The sequence below is a fragment of the Ptychodera flava genome, chromosome 4 (assembly GCF_041260155.1).
Source record: "Ptychodera flava strain L36383 chromosome 4, AS_Pfla_20210202, whole genome shotgun sequence".
NCBI classification, from domain to species: Eukaryota; Metazoa; Hemichordata; class Enteropneusta; family Ptychoderidae; genus Ptychodera; species Ptychodera flava.
The window spans coordinates 41593336-41609877 of record NC_091931.1 but is presented as its reverse complement, the minus strand read 5'-3'; the positions used below and the strand labels follow the sequence as shown (position 1 = coordinate 41609877).

The window sequence follows — 16542 nt, the reverse complement described above, 5'->3', positions numbered from 1 at the left end:
GCAGCTTTTGAATGCAGAGGTTTTTTTTTCTCTGAGTCTTGATTTTAGACTTGGTTCAAGTCTATGATTTGTGAATGTTGAGTGGGGTGAACGTGATGATTTGTATTCTGCTTTCATGTGAAACGCATGAGTGGAGTGAATGCAACAAGTGGGGTGAACGCTGTACAGGGTAGTTTCTCCTGGAATTGCAGAAACTAACTCACTACTGCACAGACTCAAAGGTAAAATGCGTTCAATTAATTGCAAGACCTGGCCTAAGGCCTGGACTACTAAATTCCAAAATAGGTTTGTATGAAATAGGAGAGACACAAGAGAAACTATAAAAGTTTTTTTTTAGAAATTCACCAACTTGAATCAAGTCTATGATTTCTGTAGTTGGTAATCATCTCATTCTCAAGCAACATGGGCAAAGTTAATTGATCAGGAGAAACAAAGCTCACATGGCATGATTCTACTATATGCTTCAAACAGTACAGGTGTATTCGGCATCTCAGTGTGAAGACATGTTCCTTTCTGTGTTTCATTGAGGTGGAACTCACTTTTTCCATACTTGGACTGGATATTTAAATTACAAAAGAGGAATGTCAGGCATGCATTGAGTCATACTGGAAACTCTGGATGTTTCTCTGAATCTGTTTGAAAATGCCTACTTGCATACAGATACTGGTGTTGCTATGGTGATGTAAACAATTACAAAGATGGCAGGCTATATAGGAAGTCAACAAAGTCCTACAATGCAGTCAGAATAAGGAACGATTATCTGTGACTACAACAGAACAAACAGATATTGCCAGATAACTAATCTGCTGCCTTATTAACCTAGGATACAGACTCAACCACTCCTTGAACGTCAGCATTACATCAGAGAATTCTTTGAAAAGAGGTTGGAAACACGCAGATATATCATGATGGCCCGCTTAACTGTGACCTCAATGAACCTGAATACAAATTCATTGAACAGTATGGATGTATTCTATAATCCAATACTAACCCTATGTACATGAGTCATGCCAAGATTAACTCATGAAATGATGTATCTTTAAACATATATCCTGGTCTACATTATTGACATACCAATACAACTGGGGGCTTCCCTAACATATTTGGACACATTTAAATAATAACACACGCCAGCAAGGGCAAGATCACGATTTGTTGCCCGCCCAAGGGATGGTGCTCATGACGGTAATATTGATGATGCCAGAGCCGAAGGTTCGGTGTAATTTTATTACACCGAACAAACACTTGTTTTCGAAACTTAGCTCAGAATGCAGTCAAGTGTCGTCTGAGACTCGCCACAGTGAAACGTTCTATTTATTGCTCGATCACAATGCTACATGAAGTTGAATTAACGTCTAAAAACGAAGACAGCGTTGTTCAAGTTTTTCTCATTTAATGTACTAAACATCGTCGTATACTTCAGGTCGAGCTAATTTCTTGTACCTTTTCGAAAGCCATTGCTTTACAGACAGAACGTGGTAGCGGGCTATATCACTGCACGCGATAGCGGGCTATATCAGCGCACGCGACAGGGCTATATCACCTAAGCCATGTTCTATCACTTTTTGTTCTATATCACGTGAGTCAGGCTCAGCCAATCACAGTACCCGAATAATACGTGAGGTGTAATAAACTTGCCTCAGAGAGGATGTTAAACAATGAGATGAGCTGAGTGTAGAAGAAATGTTTTAATGTGTGTACTGTAGGTACTGGATAATCAAAGTCAGTTGATGGACACACTCTACAATATCTATTTTAATATGTCATTTTACTTTTATTTTTTCTGCATTATCAAAAGCACAATTGGCAAAAGAGTATTCATATATATCTTGCAAAAACTGTCACATAATGTGCACTGAAAAACACGGTTTTATATTATGATGATTACAGCATAAATGAATGGTGATAAAAATATCCACAGACTTCAAAAAGCTAGTAGAGCTTATTCAACCTTTGACCCTGCATTTCATTGGTTCACATCTAAAACATGTAAAAATTTCTGACAATAAAGTTCCATAGTGTTGGTTTGACAAGCAAATTCTCATTGCAACTGCATTACATGACATGAATAACAATTGTGCCTGTTACTTCTTTGTTCGGTGTAGCTAGATGAGAATATATGGTCCCATTGACGTCAACTATGAATGAGGCACACTGACATGTGACTATGTGAGCATTGCATAACAATTGCCATGATGCTTCACAGCATTGTCTAACTAAAGTAATTCTACTGCTCAGCAGAGGCAAACAATTATCACAAAGTATTTGTATGCATATGTGTGTGTACACACACATCCACACATTCATTGTATACCGTGGATGTGCTGTGTAATTGACACAACTTCAGACATTGTATACTATGGAGATAGATATATCAATACACTGCAAGCAATGCGTTGTCATCACTGCAATCTATATAGCTGCCAAACTGGAAGAACTAAAGATAACAGTATTTTGCTTTCTTTGTGATGTTTAAGTTTTACTAATTATTTACAAGCTGTCACTTCTACGGAATGAATGATGCATACATGTAATATGTTGCTACAGTCTACCGATGTGATATATATACGGTAGTTGATATTTACAATACAACTCTTACATGTCTAGCCTTATCAAGCTCCATGAAAGTATACACGTGCTGATTTTTTCTACATGTGAGGCCTGTCCATAATTTGACACACGCTGAACAATGCCACTGAAATGGATGATGTGTTGCCATGCTAACAAGTGGTAGTTCTACTGGAGAAGACAGTAATGTTCCATTGCATATTTGTGGATCATATCTGATCCACATTTTCCGACAAATTAAAAATAAGCAAGTTTCACTGTCGGTAAAAGATTAAGACCCTTTACTGCTTTGCAATTACACAGTTTGATTACACATCATTTGACGTGTTGAGATCCTGGATGACTGATTTTCATGCAGGCTGTAACAATAGTTTTGTTACTTTATGTTATATTAGAGTACTGGAGTACCGGGCACTAAGTCAAACTTGTTTGATAGCAATTTTATGGGTCATAAATTTGATGAGCTTTTTTAAACAACAGTATATATCAATGAACCTGTAATTCTTGCAAAGAAATAACCCTTGCTGACATCACGGCTGTTCCCCTGTTGAAATAGGCATTTGATGATTCCTCTAGTAAAATATGTATCACTCTGCGTGATTGGTCTGTGCCTGTAACCATAGACCCTTGAGGAAAACACTTTTCTCAAGGGTCTATGCTGTAACCTTGTGCTTCATAATGACAAAAAAGAATCACTTTATAAATTTAAGCTATTCGAGAAATAGACAAAAGGTGTTGTAGCTTGTGGCTACAGAGAATCAACCAATGAGATTACATAAAACTACCAACCAATAGCAGCTGACCTTAGATCTTCCAAATTATTGGATCATCCAAAAGTGTCCATACAGTAACCTCTCATTTTACATGTCAGTAAAAATATGACCAGTAAGCCGAACAAGTAAATCAGAATTTTCAGATGTGCAAAAAATATGTAAATTTATACATTTGTCAATAAAAACTGAACAAAAATCATTTCAAGTCAAAACTTTTTTTGAACAAAGAAAACCTAAAAACTCAAATCAAATTTTCAAAATAAGAAAAAATACATCTTTGGGAATGTCATTCTGACAAAAATTTACAGAAACTATTTACACACGATATGTAACCATTGAGTTCAATAGGCTCATATGGATTGCGATTTAGGATCTATCTGACCGATGTGGCCTCAGACCTCATATTTAGACAATGGCTCAGGTACATAATGTGACAAACTTCCTTCATATAGGTATCACAAAACCACTGGTAATCTTGAAATGATTATATAGTAAGTTGTATATATTGATGAAAAAAATCCACACAATAAATGGCATTTCAATCTTAATAACACTTTCACAAATGCACCAATAATCCATACATAAATGTTTAGCAATGTAAACATTACTCATTGGTTCATGATTTTGCATCATCAATTTATCTATGTCTCCTTGTGTGTTTGGTGGCTGTTTTTCTCTTAACTTTTTGTGCAAGGACGATATTTTATCAGTCTGAAATAAAGTCATTGATAATGATAATAATAAGAACTAATCCTAACAGGCAAAACACAAGAAATGTAAACATATTCAATTTGTGCTGAGCAACCCTTTATAATTCCGGGCCCACAAAACAATTCTAATGCAGAAAATAATGGTCTGTAATTGAAATTTGAAGCAACAGTAAAAGTTGATTGTGGACAGGACAGCTGTCCTTCCTTAATGTAGTGAAGAGCTGCAAGGACAGAGAAAAAAAAGTTGGTATTGAAATTTGCTACAGCTTACTTTTAGTATTCACAAATGTTGAAATATTGTGAAATGTCTTACTGAATCAAATTTTATGTAACTACAATATCTGTAACAGGAACTCTCTACAGCTATGATGAATCTATGGGAGAACACATCCCAACAGCTTGACTGAAATTCCACGGATGAATGTGGTACCTGTTTGTTTATTTCCTTGCAACAAAGATGAGCACAAGTGCTTTGACAAAAGTAAACTATGCTACATATCAGTGTTATGTGTCTTTGAATGCAACACTGAATCTTATGAAGAAGTTGATCTCAGATCTTATATTCTGAGTGAATAAAGAGTTTTCTTAATTGTGTGTACTCTTGTTGATCAGAAAGATGACTTCAAAATGCTTTGGAGCATCTGTGTAGACAGCATAGCGTCGGTACATTTTTGTCCATTCTACTTCCCGATTGAATACCCTATTGCACGTTTCTAAGATTTATTTTATGTAATTCATGTCTCTATAAACTTACTTTTTTGTGTGTGTTACGAAATCAAATGCAACAAAATTTCAATTTGATTGTCCACCTTGGGAGTGGATATGGAGGACTTCAAGAGAAGAAAATTCTATAAACTTGCCCTTCTAACACCCCTTCAAAATGGATAATTCCATAGCAGAAATTGATGGGTCATACCATTTACAGGGAAATTGGGTAGATCTATAAAAAACTTGCATTTCAAGATTGGAATATGCATTTAAAAAATTTTGCAACATTTTCTCTGCTTTGCAGAATGTTCATTGCCGTATCTCAGTGTCAGAATCTATTAATTTAGCATTAAAAATAAACACTTTTTTCTCAAATAAAGTTATTTTCTTTGTAGAATTTCAGTTACTCTTCAAGACATCTTCAGTTACACTTTCAAGTATATCTGAAATATCTCTGAAAGTGTTCTGGTGATGGGGAGAGAGTACTGGACGAGACCATTGAATGTCTACTACCATCTGTCATCCCATGCTGGTTTTGCCTTCTGTGGTGGTTTCTTTGCACTGGTTGGTCTGCCGCTGCCTGGACGGGAGCCATGGCTTTGGAGGCTGGACAAGCTGGATGTTCGGGAGCCCATGGTCTGGGTATATACCTTAGCTGTGTAATGGCACAGAGAGAGAGAGAGAACATAAATGTGAATGAAACATGCCCAGACTTGAGATAGAGGCTGTAATCACACTTAAATAAGTCAGTATATTACTTGTACACAGTTTGGAATACTTGAGAGTCACTCCATAAAATTGAAAGAGCTCAGGTATCATTTACAATGAAAAGGTCTCACATAGCTATTGAATAGGTTGACCTTTTTATTGCAAGGCACTGGTTCAAGTTTATTGTTTTCAACTATGCGGCTTGAAATCTACAAACACCGTTATGAGGTTGACATGTTCAGTTTTTATGATGTTCAAATGCTAAAAAGCTGGCACCTGGCTTTGTACAGTGAATGACCATGGCGCCTGTTAGATTCTATGCACATTGTCATTTTCCCATAAACTTGGCACAGGGATCATGATAAAAAACTTGCTCCAGGATGACTAAAAAAATTTGCACCCAATATCAAACACCTGCAAACGTTTCCAATCAGCCTTAAAGACAAACAAGATTTAAAAAATTGTTTTTATAGCTAAACTTAAAAAGCGAGTATGACGGTGATTGGTGTTTGCTCTGTTCAACAAGCCAAATGGTGTCATTTTTGCTGAGATGGAAAATACACTGTCATATGTGTAAACAAGTAAAGAAACAGTCTGCCAAAAATACTTGGTTACTCTTATGATATCTCTAGTATTTTGGTAAACTTTATACATGTGATTGATGTAAATTGCTGATTTGGACTTTTTCGCAGGAAAAGTTTGCCCCAGAAAATGCAACTGGCGATGCAAATCTCCTTCTATTTTGTCAAATTCATCCTGTACATGATGACAGCCCTGTTTTGTTCAGCTCATTTGGTCAGCCTACATACACATAATACAAAGCAGTCAACATTATTGAATGTAGAATATTACTGTCACCTGTTTTGAAAGATATGTTGCAGTGTTAGCAAATTCACCACTCTGCATTGCATTATATCTGAGCAATAATAATATTTATGGTATCATCACACAGTGCCTTTCATCTGAATATCACTGTACAAAGCAGAAGGGAATTCAAGGGAATTTGCATAATACTATTCTAATTTAAGTGAACACTCAACTTTTCCTGACCAGCTAACCAAATGGAAACATAAAAGTCAGCATCTTTATCACTGTTTTATCTCTCACTACTCATACATTGGGATTCGTCATTGAATTGGCATTTCTTTCAAATTTCTAGTGTGTTTACACAGTTTTGTGCATCAAACCCACAATGGCTTCTCAGATGTTTCTCAGGGATCACTTTGGGGCGCGATAACGCGATATTTACGCTCAAAAATCAGAAAAATCGCATTCAGAAAAATCAATTGGGCAAAAAAGTCGCGCCGATAATTCAAATGGCGCGTACGTGATACCTTTACGCGATCTAAATTCATCGGTAACATTTGGCGGTTTTCAGTACAGAACCATTCATTGTGTCGCCGTAGAGAGCGCTATAATTACGCTAGAAAAAAGCTGTTGCAGAGTTACCCGTTTCAACAGCGTTTGTGATTGGTTGCCAACAGGAAGTTTTGCATTCATTGACAAATCATTGGAGTCGATACAGCAAGTGTTCATTGCTGATGTACAGTGTGTTGTCGTAGCTCAAAATGGCGCTTTCGAAGGAATATTCGTGTCCAGTACGAGTGGTAGTGCGAAGAAAAAACGAAAATGCACTATTCTGGACTACTGTACTTCCGTTACTCCCGCACTGGAAAGTATGGATTCGACCGCCTCCGATTACAACTACACTCAGAATGACAGTTTTCGGACAGGGTAGTGAATTTCGCCCAAAGCCGTTTCATAAATGACGAGCACAACGAAATCTTATTACCATACCCTTCGAAACTTTATTGTGTTTATCCTCAAACTGTTAACACCGACAGAAGTGGCATTTAGGGGGGGTCAAAGTTGCCAAATTTTTGCCCCATGTTGAGCGCGTGTAATCGGACTACTATCGCAGTAATCGGACGTCGTATTTTGAATGTGATAAGGGGCTAAATATTGATATTTTGAAACTTCGAACCCCGATTTTCAATTTCGATGTGTTTAGAAAACTATGTGGAAATATTTCGTGATAATTAGTTACGTTTAATCCATGGACGACGCAACTATATTTCAACGTGTATAGCGCTTCTAGATATCGGACACGGGCTGTGTGTTGCGTTCTACACCTCGTATTGTACAGTGTGGCTAACTTCACCAAGTTTGTAGCGCCCGAAATAGCTTTTATCCGCAAAAAATCCAAAACGGGACGGCAGCGTCACCTGACTTAATATGCTGTAGCATGACTTGTAAAACGCTATCAAAACGGAGCGAAGGGCGTATAACGAACAGCATGTCATTAAATGTCTGAAAACTGAGGTCGTCCGAAAACTGTCTCACTGAGTGTATTGTTATGCAAATTAACCAATATGCAGAAAATCAGGGAAAGTTAGGTCCGGTTCCCACAGACTTTGAAATTCTCCCACTGTTTTTTTTCATGTGCGATTTTATCTCATGCCGTTCTTGAGCCAGGGTAATCCCTGATGTTTCTATAGTTATACGACTACATAATGATCACTCACTGGCTGGTCGTGGCTTCTTCCCACTCATTGGACGTTCACCAGGTGAATGTGTCACCTGGAGTCCGTATGTCAACTTCCTGTCGTGTTCCCTCAGCAGAGCGTCCCTCTGGAGGTAACTTGTGGCTCGCTGAGCTTCGATTCTCTTTAGCATTTCCTGAAAACAAACAGAAAGATACCAGAGTTAGACATCACTGGCTGCAGAACAGCGAACACAATCTCTCCAAAGGAAAGAATAAGGCTTTGATTGATCTTGATTATTGCCATGACAACGTCTGATAAAGCTAGAACCTGATGCCCTTTATCTGCATGACAAAGTCCCTGACCTCAAGTTGAACTGGGCACCGGGTCATATAAATTTGTTCTCCCACTGCCTACAGCTAACACCTACAGGTCATGCTGTGCAAAGTGTTTACCTTGGCAACCTTGCATTACAAAGACTCTATTGTTTTCTGACCATCTGTCGGCAACAATGGTGAATCGTTGACGCAAAATAATGTGATGGAAACGATAAGAAGTTGCAATTGTTCCAACAAATATACACACATCCCATTTGAATGCAAGTCCATTAATTGGTATGTTCCAACATCAGAGATAACATAGGTGCTGTTGGGATGGATGAAGGAATGTAGTTTTCTCAAATGGAGATAATATTGCATATTGGATCTCACAAATTATTTGATACAAATTCAACTAACAGGATGCTCCATAAAATGATTCCCGGACTAGAGTGTTTTTCATGATTATGTCATGTTCAGCTAACTTATCGAAGGAAAAAATGCAAAAAAAATAAATATATTACTAGTTTCCTATTCAAGATGAAGAATGTTTACACAAGAAATTTCACTCTTTACCAGACAAGCAATACTATTCACCACAAGAGAATGAAAAGTACATTAGAATCACAACACAGTCAGTCTATACCAGTAGTGTAGGACAGAAACACTGTTGAGATGAATGCAAGCAACGTTTGCACATGAGGTAATCGATTAGATGTCTCGCAGGTTTTGAATGATTATGGCTGTACTTATCTGATGAATCTCTAACGTAATCCAATTTACCATTATCTTTCCATAAACAATGGACTGAGCTTTTCTAATGTCTTTTCTGAGTTCATTCAATCACAGTAATGGAATACCAATGAGGAACATTATTACCAAACAATGATAAAACTTGTGAAGGCAGATATTATTTTCTATATCACGGTACCAGACATCTCAGACTATTGAAAACTTCTAGTATTATCAATATGCTGAACACTCATAGTGTTGCATAGAAACAGGCAGCAGTCACTGAGAGCAGATATTGGAGTCTGACAAATGTTTACTGTAGCCAGGCTTTACAGTAATTTTGCCCATTACTGACAAAGAATAAACTCATGAAAGACCAGCTATTCTGTGCCTGTACATAAATTCGTTTTTTAAGAACAACATAGCCCTATACAATTTCTCGCTTCACTCACTCTGAGTGGAACAAAGAGCTAAATTTCATTATGGAAAATCTAAAATTCCACCGAGTACAGACTTAATGCACCCAAAAGAAAGCCATCACGTTTTACACAGACCAAAACACACATAGAGCCATTCATTTCACTGATTATCCAAATCCAACAGAAATACCAGTTTAATGGGTTCACCTTTTTCTCCTGCGGTTCATATTTCATTTCAAATCACCCACTGAGTTTCTGTTCAACAAAGTGAACCAGAAATATATGTATATGTACGATATTTTTCAAAATCTAACTATTATATATTACTTTTTTCAATCTCCTACTGTACTTTAAAAACTTGATTTTTTTTCAATGAATTTTCCCCATTTAACTATCATGTCTCTAAAATTATATATTATGGCACATCGCAAATGTCTTAAAACAGAAACATTTGTATTAGGTAATGTTTCATTTTGAGGCTGTATACGATGAAATATAGCCTTTGTCAAAACGCCCCTGAACAATTCTCACAATGGCTGTATTATCCAGTTACAAACAAAAGAACTCTTACATAAATTCCACCGGTAGCTCATGCAATCGAGAGTCTACAACAGAGAGTTAACCATCCATGGTGACCACTTTCGGGACCCTCTCATCTACATTGTTCTTAATCCAACAGGCTTTTTTTTCTAAATTCAACAGAAACAATATCTGATTGCTACCCTATTTAGAATTCGTACGTTAGCAATTCTCCAGAAAGGAACTGCCTTGCTGTGGTGCCTATCTTCAAATACTGAAACTTTTTTCAGACCAATTTGACTTTAAAAGGTGGAAAACTACTAGACTTATAATTTACACGACCCTGAATAAACTTTTCGCCTCAGTGACCCTTTTCAAAGACATAATGTTCTGACCTTTACAAGCAAAAAGCGTCTTTTCGATTGACTGGGCATATTGACTACAGAGGTCCACACACCTTCAGAGACAAGAGACCACCATATTGGTTTCTAAGGATCTGTTTATGCAGCTAAGGCACCTCTGTCCAAATATTTTCCTGGCTGTGGGATTTAAAACAACTATTTCCTTTGTAAGGGACGCAGACTCATTGGAAATACATTGCAGCATGAAGTCAGAGTCAGCAACTTGGAGGAAAACGATATATACAGCTACAAAAATTGCTTACAATATGTTGAGAAAAACTCCATAAAACAAAACTGTTGTTCATTTGATAACAATAACTACCTACAATGTACATTGCCTGGTCTCCTTGAATTGATTATATGCCACTAATTCCTGATACAGCTATGGCAAAAATGATTGTCATTGTCTTGATTGCAATTTGGCTAATTACATATCACTATAGCATCAAGATCCTCCTACCTAGTTTATGGAATTCTCAGTACACCTATGCGTTGATAAACCATAGACAGTAGAAGAAGTAGCTACCCCCTTCGACTGTCTATGACAAAACCTGCAGCGAGATGGCTACAAATCAAATGATGATTTACAGCAGTGTTTTTGTAGTAAAAATAAAAGAAATTGTCGAAATATGGTACAGCCAAAGCAGCCATATTTAGTTACATTCTCAACTGTTTACATGCATTGTACAAGTATTTGCGTATGTATCTTTCATTGAACTTGTTCTTCTACAGATACAACCCTTTTCAGTATTAGAGCGCGAAGCCACTGCAGTGAACTGCAATAAAACTGCTCACACTAATTAGTTTCAGCTGTAGCCAGCTGGCAAAGTCGACAACATTGTATGTCCCATGCAGACAGTTTGTCTGGGGAAGTTGAAATAAAAAAGATTTGTACATGGACCAGTGCATGGTAATGTTACATTGTATCTTAATCTTGAACACAGGGTGCCAATCGTAAACTCTCATTTACAACTCGAGCCTCAGACAGAGCTAGTTTTGCCTTTGTACAAGCAGACTTTTTGGTCTTTATCAAGTAGCCTTGTTCAACACCAAAGTGGCCACGGCTACAGCTAAAACTAATAGTGTAAGCAGTTTTATTGCAGTTCACTGCAGTGGCTTCGCGCTCTAATTCTGAAAAGGGTTGTAATGGAAATACTCATAGCCATGTGTTGATGTTTTGACAACAACAGACACATTCTGTCAGATTTCTGAGAAATGTACACACTTTTTATATGACAAAATGATTATTTTGTTCGCCAAATCGTTCAAAATCAACCAAAATTGAAATGGTCAACTTTATTATCAGAATTGAGGATTAATTAATATCTAACAGGAATTAATGATATTTACAAAATCATCCAAGCATTCTAGAGTCTATTCTCAGTTTTAAATGAAGTTACCATGTTTACCTGGGAGTGGAGACTTATGAAATCCTGAATGACAAGTGAATGTAATCTATGTTGAGTTTACCAAGCCTTAATTACAATATCCTGAAACTGAAGGTACAATATTACCAGTATAACATGAAATTTCAGAGCCAGCAAATGGAGTTCATCATGTACACTACATTAAAAACAGGTATACATGCCTAAAAGGAAGAAATTTGAGCCACACCTGCGTAGATACAGCCACTGTTCCATGTACAATTTAATCTAGCAGCACTCAGGTTAAACCCCAGGAGCAGAAGCAGGGATTAAGAAAGTTGTCTACCGATTGCATTTCATAAAAGATCCTTACTGCGATATATTACCATGCTTTGCCTACCAGGCAACATTGTACTTATGAAGAATTGCTGCAGTCAGAAGCAATTTAGTCAGAAACTTGTGTTTACACTAAGGTGACACTTTGTATGTGCCCTACAGTGAAATTGTGTTAAACTATGAATCTGACGTAAATTTATGGATATGATATGTGCAAATTACAAATTCTCAATGACATCCAAATTGCCTGCTCACGCTTCATTACATGAGAATAATTTAATAAATTATTAGATATGCACGATGAAACTAAGAAACGGTAACCATAAATGTTTTTCACACAGATCATGGAGTGAAAGTATTATTTTTTCAGCACTTGATGGAAGATGAGGTGCTTCAAACTGGCACCGTCATTCACTGTGTATAAAGTGGTGTTATTCCTACTACATCATGAGTATTGCACTTCACAAGTATTATGTTCATGGATTCTGAGCGACATTTTGTTCACCATGTCATGTATGTATTTCATAAATGATATATCATTTAACATTCCAGTGTTATCAGGGTGACCTTAAGGTGCTGGACATAAATTGGTACACGGCAAAACATCGCACAATTGCTGCAGAAGTGGCAGACATGAGAGGAACACAATTGCTGCAGAAGTGGCAGGCTTGAGACAAACAAAAGAACATGGCTACACCAAGCAATGCCATCATTGTTACCACAGAAAATGTATACAAATGCATTGTGTGGAAGTTGTAAGACTAGTTTCCTGCAAAGCCAGTTTATAGTGTTTATTGAGGACAGATAATAGATGAAAGACACACTGCCACACAGTAAATATCATGTTATTGATCGATTTGACAATATGAAAGATGTGATGTGCAGAAGAAAATATTTGCAGTAATTATGATGCATAATTTGCCCCTGAAGACACTTCCACCACAATTTTCTGAGTAATGTACCGTTTTATCAGCAATTGCTGTACATAACATTGCATTGCAAGAAAATCAAAGCATATCAGTTTCTCTCTCTTTACTTTTGACTTTCATGGTTTGAAACAACGGTATCTAGCATACTAACATGTACCACTGAAGTGACAAACTGGACACCACTGTTGGCAGGCAGGGAGTGATCCCAATCAACTGACTAAAAAGTTTGACATTTTATAGTCAGTCAGGTATGCTATTTTTTATTTATCAAACAAAACTCCATTTTCCCTGTTTGCCTATTGATACAGTGAAAATGCATTATTCATGAAACTGTTAGCTGCTTTCCACCTTGATGTGGAACTGGATAACCTTTGAGTCAGACTGTGATAAATTTGCATGTATATGGAATGGGGCATACAAATATTGCATGCAAAGTGGCGTTAGCTGTATATGTCCTGACATAACCTTTCTGTCTGTACTATAGTATAACTGATAACGGCACCATGGTAACCATTATGTTATAGGTGGAGGCGTCTGCATCAGCCATATTCAGATACCATAGTGGGTCTGTGATTATACTTTTTTTAAATTTCCTATCCTGGCAGTGCTTACATTCTCTGAATTTTGACAGGGATAGGATGAATTGCATGCAATGTCTCAGCTTTGATAGCAGGGGACATTGTAGCTGAAGTAGCTCGAGTTTTTGCCAGGCAAAACCTCAAGCTACAGTACAGCAGCTGGGGACATTGTTGATTTGTTTGCTTAGTGCTATACTTACAAAATTTTCTCTTTCTATTCTTCTCTGTTCTCTCGCCCTATTTAAAGCGGCATGGCTTAACACCATTGGCTGTTGTCTTTCCACCCTCTTTTTCTTCGGCCTTGGTTTAGTGTTCTGCAATATATTCCTAAGTAATCTCTGATTCTCCGAGTCAATTTGTTTAACCCGGTCATTGCTGAAAGATAAATTTTTCCGGTGCTGTGGATTGGTTCGTGGTTGTTTGAAGAGTACTTTCTTAGCGGAAGATTCACTGATACCCCTTCTCAGAGTCTGTTTGGAGGTCTCGTCAAGTTCGAGAACCGCTCGCAAGAGTAAACTCAAGTCTCTGCCGTCGGTACTATGCAAAAGCATATCCCGCTGGCCGTTGGGAGTTACACCTGGGTACTGCACGATATCCTTGTGGCGAGGACTACGCTTTGCCGATACGGGCCTGGTCGGTGGCTTTCCCCCTACAGTTACGCGCTTCGGTGACTCCCGGTCACCCGACCTGGGAGACAGTTCAGGGTCTGAGCTGATTTTCTTAACACGCCTTTGCCTGCGGGGACTGCCTTGCGGGCTTGACAGCGGGGATACATCTGTGATCTCACTTTCCGAGTCTGTGTAGGAAGAGTATTCGCTGCTACTGTAAGACGAGTAACTGTAATCGGAGTCACTCTCACTGCCAGGGCTATCATACCGTTTCTTGTGTTTGGATTCCCCTTTCTTGTCTTTGTCCCGTTTCGGACTCGGGTCCTTTGAGCGTTTATCTGGTCTGGGACTGAGACCCCCATCTCTTCTCGGTCCCGCACTTTTCAAGTTTCGTCGAGGTTTACTGCGCTCCGTGTCATCTGGACTGTCGCTCCGTTTACTGGCATGTTTCTGCTTGTTCTCACGGTTTTTGTGGTCATTTTCACTTTCTTTCGCATCTACATGATCTTCATCGGACGAATATATATAATCATCCTCCCGTGGCGTTCCAGTGGGTATTTTCGCCTGAATCTCTCTTTTGCTGCCCGTACTACTGGTGGACCTGGCACTGCTCAGTACAAGTGAAGACCATTCGCCACCAGCGCCATTTTGTTTACCATCTGATCGATGCTTGTCTTGACTCGAACGATACCTTTCCGGACTGTCGTCACGCCGCGCTGACTTGTCTCTTGACCTATCATTATCCATATCGAAAAAATCATGGTCAATTGGTTCGTCCAAATCGTCAGACATTCTTGTGATGTTTTCTCGGAGACCGTGCAGCTGTATATGTGAGGAGGCAGTTGTCAGATTTCGACCGTAGCGATGCCGGCCGTTCGAAATATTGTTTTGTAGCAACTGCGTTACAAATGGCTGTGCATTCTGGGATAGCCAGTCTGCTATGCTTGCTCTCGCCAGTGTATGGTTCTCGTTAAATATCGCGAGATTTACCTTCTGTGGTGCGTGAAACGTGATCCGTGCGAACGAAGGTGTTTGCATGAGACGAAATATATCAAAACTGAATTTGCGAAAATTCCACAGGAAAGTAATCAAATTTTCATAAGAAAAAGTCTACAGAGAAGGTTTCTCATATTTGACCATGCAACATCCTGCTCCTTTGTACAAGCTCATTTATGAAATTAAAAGTTTTGTTTCATGGAATATTTGATCTTCAAGCCCAGTTAATTTTTTATGCTTCGACAAATCTATGATTGGAATTGTTGTAAAACTCATGAATAAGCTTGTAAAAGTTTTAAATTAGAAAGTCTGTAATCTATATTACTTCAGGTTTCCTTCTTTCTGTACATGCCACCTTTAATATGAACTTAACTAATGAATAAATAGTATGTTCAGTTAATGAGGTTGAACCTCAACATAAGTGAGCTGCACTCCACATGATTGAAAATTCAGTGCCTCAGGCTTGGGCTTTATGTATTCCACAAAACATTGATCTAGGATGTATTTTTACCAAAACCGTGAACTTTTATTGAAACCAAACTTTTGGAATTTGAAATCTGCTACTAATACTGTAATAAAGTAGAGTTTTTTGTAGATATTTGAAAATGGGAAGACAAAAGGTGACCTACTTTAAAAGCAGAGCCAAATATTATTAGGTGCACAAACTTCATAGTCTAAACTTGCAAGAGCATCTAGCTAGGCAGCATAACATTCCAATTATAGTTATTTGGAAGTGCCCTGGTACCTTTCACTGCCCTTGTTGATATTTCCATTCATGCAGAACCTGTCATTTTCCTTACATTGATTCATGAATTTTTTTCCTTTCATTTGATATTTTGTTCTTTTATCTACTAAATTGCTATTTCCTTAAAACAAGGTCTGTTTTCACTTCCAACATCCTAAACAGAATCTGTTTTCCTTTTCCATGCAAGGGGAGATGGAAAAACTTAATACTGTAACGAACATTTGTGTGAAAAATGACTCAATACCTTAAAAATAGAGACCGTCTAAGTTATTCATTATTTGAAGTGGGAGTATATTGTCTCGCCGTATTTTCCATGAAAATGGAACTTTCTTTTTTCTGATATTTCTTATTCCCTTCAGATATCCTATGCCTATGAAAGCTGTAACTATAGAATATCACAACTTGCCACAATTTTCTCAAAGTCAAAGTGACTGAGACAACTGAAGTTTGGCATCATTGGAGCAATATCCCTACTTTTACAATTTCCATGTGAATTTTGTACCAGTAGATTTCAGGTAATTTGAATATTTTATAGTTGCATTTGCACCAGATATTCTACATGTACATCATTTATGTCATTACTTATCTTTTATTTAAGTATTTTGTGCAACATTGTAAGAGTAAATCAGACACCAAAACAACATAAAG

The 16542-nt window shown here is 37.7% G+C and overlaps 1 protein-coding gene across 1 annotated transcript; it reads right to left on the bottom strand.

Moving 5' to 3' along the window:
- Nucleotides 1-1749: 1749 nt before the first annotated feature.
- Nucleotides 1750-15075, bottom strand: LOC139131793 (cilia- and flagella-associated protein 97-like). Its single transcript, XM_070698063.1, has 3 exons — nt 13746-15075; nt 7993-8146; nt 1750-5414 (listed from the first exon to the last, which is right to left on the bottom strand). The coding sequence occupies exons 1-3, from the start codon at nt 14943-14945 to the stop codon at nt 5269-5271; spliced, it is 1500 nt and encodes a 499-aa protein (XP_070554164.1). The 5' UTR covers nt 14946-15075; the 3' UTR covers nt 1750-5268.
- Nucleotides 15076-16542: the final 1467 nt, after the last annotated feature.

Coding starts and splice junctions, on each gene's coding strand:
- LOC139131793 (XM_070698063.1), bottom strand. CDS start 14,945: ATGTCTGACGATTTGGACGAACCAATTGACCATGATTTTTTCGATATG. Junction 8,147..13,745: donor GAATAGAAAGAGAAAATTTT/GTAAGTATAGCA, acceptor GTTTGTTTTCAG/GAAATGCTAAAGAGAATCGA. Junction 5,415..7,992: donor GAAGAAGCCACGACCAGCCA/GTGAGTGATCAT, acceptor GCCATTACACAG/CTAAGGTATATACCCAGACC.